The 9642-nt window shown below is 32.8% G+C and overlaps 1 protein-coding gene across 1 annotated transcript; it reads left to right on the forward strand.

The window, feature by feature from the left end:
• The first annotated feature begins 1898 nt into the window (after nucleotides 1–1898).
• Nucleotides 1899–4711, forward strand: LOC122196742 (uncharacterized). Its single transcript, XM_042899857.2, has 5 exons — nucleotides 1899–2031; nucleotides 3206–3237; nucleotides 3326–3436; nucleotides 3538–3687; nucleotides 3771–4711. Exons 2-5 carry the CDS (start codon nucleotides 3227–3229, stop codon nucleotides 3883–3885), a joined length of 387 nt encoding a protein of 128 aa, XP_042755791.1. The 5' UTR covers nucleotides 1899–2031; nucleotides 3206–3226; the 3' UTR covers nucleotides 3886–4711.
• Nucleotides 4712–9642: the final 4931 nt, after the last annotated feature.

Below are 9642 nucleotides of genomic sequence, written 5' to 3' on the forward strand. Positions count from 1 at the left end.
TTTTTGCACCCAAAAGTGTTGATTTAAAAAAAAATGAAAAATGTTATTACCGGCGACAGGAGGAATTACCGGCGGCATTGTTATTACCAGCAACAAGAGCATTAGCGGAGACAAATATATTTACCGGCGGCACTTTGAGCAATAGTGATAGAGCAGTGCCGACGGCTTTGGTTGTTTATTTGGTATAAACTTTGGTTGTGACACTTTGGTATTTGTTGGAATTATAACACTTTGGTTGTTTATTTAGGTATGAAATTATAACACTTTGGTTGTTTATTTGGATATGAAATTATAACACTATGTGGTACCTAATCGGTTGTCGTTATGTAATTTTTTTCCCGCATTTAAAGTTGTTGCGTATCGATTTTTTTGCACCCAAAAGTGTTGATTTAAAAAAAAATGAAAAATGTTATTACCGGCGACAGGAGGAATTACCGGCGGCATTGTTATTACCAGCAACAAGAGCATTAGCGGAGACAAATATATTTACCGGCGGCACTTTGAGCAATAGTGATAGAGCAGTGCCGACGGCTTTGGTTGTTTATTTGGTATAAACTTTGGTTGTGACAGTTTGGTATTTGTTGGAATTATAACACTTTGGTTGTTTATTTGGGTATGAAATTATAACACTTTGGTTGTTTATTTGGATATGAAATTATAACACTATGTGGTACCTAATCGGTTGTCGTTATGTAATTTTTTTCCCGCATTTAAAGTTGTTGCGTATCGATTTTTTTGCACCCAAAAGTGTTGATTTAAAAAAAAAATGAAAAATGTTATTACCGGCGACAGGAGGAATTACCGGCGGCATTGTTATTACCAGCAACAAGAGCATTAGCGGAGACAAATATATTTACCGGCGGCACTTTGAGCAATAGTGATAGAGCAGTGCCGACGGCTTTGGTTGTTTATTTGGTATAAACTTTGGTTGTGACACTTTGGTATTTGTTGGAATTATAACACTTTGGTTGTTTATTTGGGTATGAAATTATAACACTTTGGTTGTTTATTTGGATATGAAATTATAACACTATGTGGTACCTAATCGGTTGTCGTTATGTAATTTTTTTCCCGCATTTAAAGTTGTTGCGTATCGATTTTTTTGCACCCAAAAGTGTTGATTTAAAAAAAAATGAAAAATGTTATTACCGGCGACAGGAGGAATTACCGGCGGCATTGTTATTACCAGCAACAAGAGCATTAGCGGAGACAAATATATTTACCGGCGGCACTTTGAGCAATAGTGATAGAGCAGTGCCGACGGCTTTTTAGCGGCGACACATCGCTGCTATTGCCTTTACCGACGACATCAATGAGAAACCATAACATCTCTTTAAAATTATAAAATTAAGAAAAATAAACTCTTTGGTGCTATATAATTTGGGTCGTAAGGGTGTTTTTTGGGTTTGGGTTGTTAGCGATGGTAGCAAGCAGCAACGACACCATTGTACGAAAGTAGAAAAATGGGGGCGTGTCGAGTCGGGTTGGAATGACAGATGAGGTTGGTTGAATATACATTGAAATAATAATTGTTAAAATAAAAGCAAATATGTTAGAGGTAAGATAATATTTTTCATAGATTCAAGACGTAAATCTAAATTTTTGATGATATGGACTTGTGCTATTGATTTTCACAAAAGTTAGATTAGAAGTATCAAATTGACTAAAAAAAACATAAATTTAAAAAGATTTCATCATTTCAATGGAAATGATATATATTGGAAATGAGATACAAAATCACGTTAGGTAAAGAGATTAGGTTTAGGCATGCATATGTATTACAAAAGAAAAGGACGAAACAGCCTAAATTTTAAAACTAAGGGGCAACAATGTAAATACATATATTCAAGAAAAGCAAAAGCATGCAGTACCAGGTTCTCTCTCTTGGACAACTTTTTCTCTGACAAAATCGTCGCACAGAATCTTCTTATTCCTTTGGCAAGTTATCACACTACACCATTTTATAGGGTTTGTACTCATTGTATTCATCTGTTGCAGTTGCGCCCGTTATCGTATAAACTTATAAGCCAGGTATGTAAACTGTTCTTCATTCTGTGGGCTACGAAGGAAATCATGAATATTGAAGTGTTTGTGTTCAGTGTTCTTTGTTATATGTATGATCTGTTCTGTTTTTTTATATTCTGTTCTTCTTTTCTTTCTATGTTTGATTCAACGGTCAAACGCGTAACCCACCTTCATGCGCTAAGTTCTTCATATTCTGTGTGTACGGACTAATTGAGTTCTTTGTTATATGTATGATCTGTTTGTGTATATTCTGTTCTGCTCGTTTTTTTTGTTGCTTGATTAGAGTTTTCGATGCGTGTTTAAGTATGTGTATATGTCTATATGATGTTTATTATCTTTATTTTCCTTGATCATTATACAATATTTGATTTAACGGTCAAACACGGAACCCACCTTCATACGCTAAACAATCTTTGATTCAAGCCACCTCCATGTGCTATAAACCTAACGAAATGTCCAAATCTGGAGTAAGGCAAACGTAAGTGACGGTGTACGGAAGCAGAAAACGTAACAAGAAAAGAGGGCAAAATGTTTTTTCGATTGTTACAATTTCGATTTTGAAGAGGGAGGAGGAAAATGGTTGATTAGGGTACAAATAGGTTTCTGGTTTGAAGGAGAGTGAGGAGTTTTCACAACTGAAAAATTGGTTATTAGGGTTTTCGGATGTCTCAATATTCTATGGTTCCCATCTATGTACAGAAACCAACATCAACAATTTAAGTCTTGGGAAGCTGATTATAAAGGGGTGGGCTTAAACTGCTGGACCTCGGAATGCCTTGGAAAACAAGGAGAGCAATCAAAAGACGATGAAAGGGAGATTCGTCACTGAGAGTTCGTTCGGTATTAATTTTTGAAAGAGGGACTGTGATGATGTTGTATACACATGGGGACAAGATAGCTAAGCGTAACTCACTCTTTTTTTTTTTTTTCCCGCCATGATAGTTTTAACCATTTGGATTATATTCCTATGATGAAAGTTCCTGGATTCTTCACTGATTTTATTGATTGGATTGTTGGTTTTCTTCTTACAAGAATGTACATCGCATGTATCTTTCTCTTGCTGGTTATGTGCATTGTGTATATAGCCAATAAATGACAAAGTGTGATGACATTAGCTAGTAGATCATATAAATTTAAATGATTTTAATAATTAAAAGCTAGCTGGGTGTTACTGTTACAGGTTTTTCATAATCCAAGCCGCATGGAACACGGGTAATTATAGTAACATGTTCCTATATATTTAATTTTAATAAATTATGAAAACCAGTAGTTTCTTATACATCCTATTAAATGAATGTAGAGTTGCTGCGATAGTCTTCAGTCATCTTTCGGACCAGGGTTGCCATTCGGAAGCATGGCTTTTTGCCGAAAAAGAAAGCTTTCCAGGATATGTTGCTGAAAGCGAGGAATGGTTAGTTCACATCTTATTTAAAGTTTTTGATTACAGATTTAGTTTTAATTCCCATATATGGTTATATTTCATTTTTTTCTTTTTCTTTTTTTTTTTTGCAGTTTACACGAGCATATAATTATCTGGCTGTGGTTTAGTGGGCATGGAATATCAGCCATAAGATATGCAACAAAGCATGGCCTTAAAAAGGTTGTCGAAAACCTTGACGCAACTGGTGTTAATGTTCTGGCTCCATATGCAGTGGATCAAGGGTAATAATTTTGAATTTTGAAAAAACTAATTTTAATTTTGAAAAAAACTAATTTTGATTAATCCTATACATACATGAATATAGGTTGGCAGCCATAGTGTATTGTCTACTGAAGAAAAGAGATTCTGACTGGAATGGAAGTCTTTTTGCGCAAAACGCTGACTTCCCGGAAGATCAAACCGAAGAAAGATTAGTTTAACCATTATTAGGAATTAGTTTTCAATTCTCTTGTTTAATTATATATATTTATTTTATTTTTTTTGCAGTATGCATGAGAAGATACTTACATGGTTATGGAGAAACGGGCACAAGGCGTCGGCAACAGCATACTCCATACCCCGGGACCTCAGGGCCAATATTCAAGCGTTTATCGTGGATGAGTTTAACCATCCCAATTCATATATTTTGATCAACAAAATTTATAAATTATAAAGTTAACTTTTAAACGTTACCAAAATTCAATTAATATGATATAAAAAGGTTGATTGTGGTTCTGGGTTTTGAAATTAACAGGTCTTGATTAGGTGTAAATAATTATAATAAGCCTTTCACAAAAGTTATGAATTTAAAAAAAAAAAAAAAATCAAAATTTAATCTTCAAATAAATTAAGACAAATTTACTAAAGATGTCTTGATTGTTGATCCTAACGATATTACTAGTCCCACCATTCTTGTTGAAATGAAAGTGTAAATCTTTTAACATTATTTTAGGAAGTTGACTTTAGGGTTGGTGCATTGCCCTTTACAAGTCCCTTTAAAACTTATTCTCGGGAGTAGTCATTTAATTTTCCAAGTCTAAAGTATTATTTTGTTATGTATTCAGATTAAGTACTTTTTGGAGATACAGAGCAGAGGAGCTTGGATTTAAGAAGACTTTTTGGGAATGTAATAGCTAGTACTTTGACTATTGTTGTTGTGCTCGTAAACAACCTCGCACCTCCTAAACTTGTTTGAACATCACTTTTGGGACTTTAATTTCCGCATTAAACTTTTGAGATGAATTTAAATGATTTTAAAGCTAATAACTTCTGGCATGTATTTCATATATTAGACGGTTAGGGCCTAAAACTAAACTGTAACCTAACCAATTGGCCGGATAAACCATATGCTTAACCATTAATGGTTATTAGCGGTTTTGGTTAGCAGTTTTGTTGGTTAGTTCGGTTTGATTATTAGCGGTTTCAGTTAGCAAGTTTTAAATCTTAAACAAGTGAAACCTCAAATAGTAAAATTATTGTATTATAACGGTATACAATTCCATGCGTGATTAAGGTTTTTGACAACAAACATAGGACACATTTATTTCTTTGACTTTGATGTTTTGCATTTTCTTTCAAAATGTATGTTTGGCATACTATATTATTTGGCAAAAAAAATGTATGTAATGTTCAAAAGTTAAACTAGGATTGTTTCCTGGGGCAGAGGAAGTCTTATTTTATTTAATTTATGTCATTTAGCCTTAGAAGTTGTTTATCTACACATCTACATTTGGCCTTATGTATGAAAATAGTTGAATGTTTAAACTGTATAAAGTATGACCAAAATCAAGATGTATTCAAATAGAAAAACTTGTTGGCATGAACTTATGAGTCTTCGCATAATGGGGAGGTTCAAGTATGCAATCCTCAACTCTCGTATACTTTTAGGCCGGAGGGTATCATACTTGTTCTTAGCCTTACATCAGTTTTGTTTGCACACTTTTATGATTTTTTGGCATTTAAAGGTTATGATTTGCCATTTTGCCACAGTTTTTTTTTTATCTTTTAAATTACTTTATTTTAACAACTAGATTTAGATAGAAATTATAATTTTCATCTAATGAAATAAAAGAAATACATAAAACCAATTAAAAACTTCATAAATATAAAACTTAAAATACACAACTAATAAAAACTACAAGTCTTAGTCCGAAAATTGACTTTCCAAATTGTCTAGGGGTTCCATGTTCAAGTCAATATGGTCAGTGGTCCAAATATTTTCCAGTCAGTCGCTACAAAGATTGTGATTTCTATATTAGATATCACCATATAGGTTATATGTTATTTTCAAGAAAGAACAATACTCGAGCCAAAGCATGAAGTTTTCGAAAAAAACAAACGATCGTATGCTATCATTGTTTCTAGGAGATCAAATATAATATGTAAGTTCAGATAGTCTCTGCCCATCAGATTTTGTTCATGATCAATTTGATGCAAAATTATACTTATATGATGTTCTAAATGATCTTAATGTTTCATGTTTGCCGAATCATAAGTTACTTTTAAAAGCCGGACTTCTAGTTATGCTATTGAGAAACATTGATAAGAAAAATTGTTTATGTAATGGCACTACACTATATGTGATATTTTTGGAAAAACGTGTTATTGAAACAGTTATCATATTAGGAGATAATATTAGAAGCCATACATTTATTCGAAGAATGTCTTTAACTCCTTTTGAAAAAAAGATCTTTTAAATTTCAAAAAAGATAGTTTTCATTAGTTGTACGTTTTGTCGTGACGATGTTTATCAAAGTTTGGTTTGCTTCTCAGACAAACTATTTTAAAAATGATAGAGTTACATATTCGATTTCCAATACTATTTATAAAGAAGTGTTCACAAATTTATAAAAAAAAAATAATAGAATTTTATTCTTTAGAAACACTTTTATTTATTAGTAGTACAACATAGTTTATTCATTATTTTAATTTGTAATTTATTTTCTTTTGTTCATGTATGTTTCATATATTACCTTTATAATTTCTCATACATCAAAGTTATTTGCATGATTGATTGTCTTTATTTTTTCAATCTATTCAATTTTATATTTTATTATACAACATTATTATTTTATCACTAGTATAGACGTATCTTCAAACCCCTTTTCATATTAATTTCAGTTGGTCGTTATAAAGTTACAGATAAAACATTTAACCTTGTAAATACATAAGTGTTTGTAAATCTATAATTAATGATTATTTTTTTTAAGTTTATATTGTTTTACTTTGTCAACTGTATAGTACGAGTTATAATTATCGAAACATTAAAATTATAAATTTACTTTTTTGGTAAGTATTCAAACAAGTTATCTTTCTTGGTTCCTACCTACACAAGTATAAAAAACGATCAAGCAAATATAGTAATGACCATATATATTTTTTAACTATAGGTATGCACCTACGCAAAGCGATGGCGAAAGTTAGTTTTTTTTGGCAAGTTCCAAAGAAAATGCAATGCATCAAATGATTGAAGGTGAATAATTGAAAAGGACATTTTGTGCTTATTTGATGATATTTTCATCTACTGTTTTTTTGTGTGTTCGTTGGATGATTTGTTGCATGATTTTGCCTTTTTGGAGATGTGATATAATCCTCTAATCAAAACTGGGGATTTGTCAATGGAGATGAGAATCGACGATGAAAATGGAAGTAAAAAGAAGTGAGGGTTACGTAGAGTAAATTGCAAAGTAGTAATCGAAAATCTTAGCCATCAAAAATTTCTAATCGAAAATCTTAACTGAAGTAACCCAATTCTCCTGAAAACAAAATTATTTCATTTAAATATCCACTTTGTGTAACGAACCTACACATTTTAGTCATTGAAGTTATCATATCAAAATAAATTTAAATTAAAGTTTCTAAAGAAGTATTGCTTTGCTCCGGTTACTGAATGAAATGGAAATGTTATTTATTAAGAAAATGAAATGGAAAATTATAAAAATCAAAGTTATGTCAATGTTTAAAGAAGTAATTAATTATAAACTTATACATAAAATATACACCTACAAATTGAGGAGTTTTATGATTAATGTTAAATATTTCCTTAACTTCATGTCACTAAATCTTTTTCTAATGATATTACACTACAAGAAAATTCCTAAATAGCTACGGAAAATTGCTACGGAATCAAAATCCGTAGCGATTCTACTATGGAATATGCTATAGAATGGATTGTCGTAGCTATTTTGCTACGGAAATGACTATGAAATTGTATTCCGTAGCTAAATCATGAATAGCAATGGAACGTTGCAACGGAATCAAAATTTGTAGTTATTATCTGACGGAATATGCTACGGAATGGCGGGCCGTAGCTATTTTGCTACGAAAATGGCTACGAAGTTGCATTTTCGTGGCTAAATCCGGAATCACTATTGAAAGTTGCTACGGAATCGAAATCGGTAACTATTTTACTACAAAATATGCTACGAGATTCTTGGTTGTAGCTAATTCACTACAAATCTTGTTACAAAATCTATATTTGTAGGTAATTGGCTACAAATTTTGCTACGGAATCAAAATCTGTAGTTGGCTACACAACTGAAATAAGTAATTATTTTGTTACAAAAATGTGCTACACAATATAATCTGTAGCAAATCTGGTACGGAATTGGTTACGTAAAGGTTGACCATAATAAATTTATATATTCCATTAAAGCCTAAACTTAAACCCAAATCACATTTGATTACTTCCTCATTCCTTAGTTTCTCTCTCTCTCTCTCTCTCTCTCTCTCTCTCTCTCTCTCTCTCTCTCTCTCGGGTACCCCAAATCATCTCTCATTTCCACTTCCGTCATTATCAATCAGACTGTACTCTACGTCCTCTGCAGTGTGCAGTGTAGGGAGCTCTCTCATCTTGTCTGATTCATCGTTTGCCGCCTGCTTCGTCAATCGGTTGGTATGATCCATTCATTTTTCTATATTCCATCAATCCTAAACTTAAACCTAATTCCCCAAAACTAATTCCTCCTTCCTAAAAGCGATATTGTTGTTCTCGAACGGTGATCCTAGTCGCATTCGTGTTTACTTTGCGTCGGCATACTCCTCGTCGCCACTATTTTTCTCAACCGTCTTCGTTCCGACTAGTCTGTATACACATCTTCACGATTGAGTCAATTTCACTCCATTAATGTTGCTCAGGCTTGAAGAAAGTCATCCCCAAGAGTCACAAACGAATCCGTCCAGAAGGCTGTAAGTAATGACACCTGCATTCTTAGGCTGCTCAAGCTCAGACCACCGCCGCGTCACCAATGTTAGTGCCTGGACGCCCAACAAAAGAAATACACCTTCCAATCCTCCCAACTACCACCATTGGCTCTTTCCTACAAACCTTCGAGCTCAGGAGAGTTCGACGTGATTATAAGGCTAAAATGTGAGCAATTTATATACTTTTATATAGTTTAACAATAGTTTTATTTGTTGGATTGAATGACATGGAGGGACAGATACAGGGTGTACAGTTAGGATAATCCAAAAAAAGTGATAAGAAAAAGGGTAGAGAAGTCATGCACTTCAAGTGTTCGACGAATTGCTTGAGAGAATAGTTTTGTTGGGTTCAAGTACCAATTGCTCATTTTCTTCATACTTTTGAGTTGGATGTCCCTATGAAACTATGATCATGGATCATAGTTATTCCTTTGTGCTCTAATAGTATATTCAAATAAAGAATGGGTGAAGTTTGAGAAAAAGATGATGCACGCCTCAATACTGGGTGAGTTTCTTTGAAATCAAAAAATGGTGTCACAAAAAAGAAAGTCCTTTCTCCATAAAAAATTATATTTAACTAGCTTCTACTCTTCTTTTTCTTTCATAACATACCATTTTAGGTGGAAGTAAACTTTGTTGTTTCTGTTAGCAATTAATATTTTGTGTTTTCTTGTTGGTTTTTCAACAAATTCTCTTCAAAGATACGAGTTCATGGTTTACGAGATGTTTGTTTGAGAATTAAGTCATGCATGATTGTTTATTTTTTGGGGTTTATTAAAAAGAAATTAGCTTAAAAAGTAATCTATTAAGGTTTTAGGTGTTGATCATAAAAATGACCAAAATGGGTGGAGGTTGTAAAAAGAAAACCATATTTCCAAAGTTTCTTATGTTGGGGACCTTGCCTGTCTGCCTGCCTCATTATATTTTTCATGTGCTTACACACCACATTGAATGGTAGTTGAACATAAAAATAGATTTTCTTGATGTGGCTAACA

This window comes from Lactuca sativa, chromosome 2 (assembly GCF_002870075.4).
Source record: "Lactuca sativa cultivar Salinas chromosome 2, Lsat_Salinas_v11, whole genome shotgun sequence".
In the NCBI taxonomy this organism is placed as follows: Eukaryota; Viridiplantae; Streptophyta; class Magnoliopsida; order Asterales; family Asteraceae; genus Lactuca; species Lactuca sativa.

Excerpts from the sequence above, each read along its gene's own strand:
- LOC122196742 (XM_042899857.2), top strand. Across the intron at positions 3,437-3,537 it reads GTTGCTGAAAGCGAGGAATG|TTTACACGAGCATATAATTA; the intron begins GTTAGTTCACAT and ends TTTTTTTTGCAG. Across the intron at positions 3,688-3,770 it reads CCATATGCAGTGGATCAAGG|GTTGGCAGCCATAGTGTATT; the intron begins GTAATAATTTTG and ends ACATGAATATAG.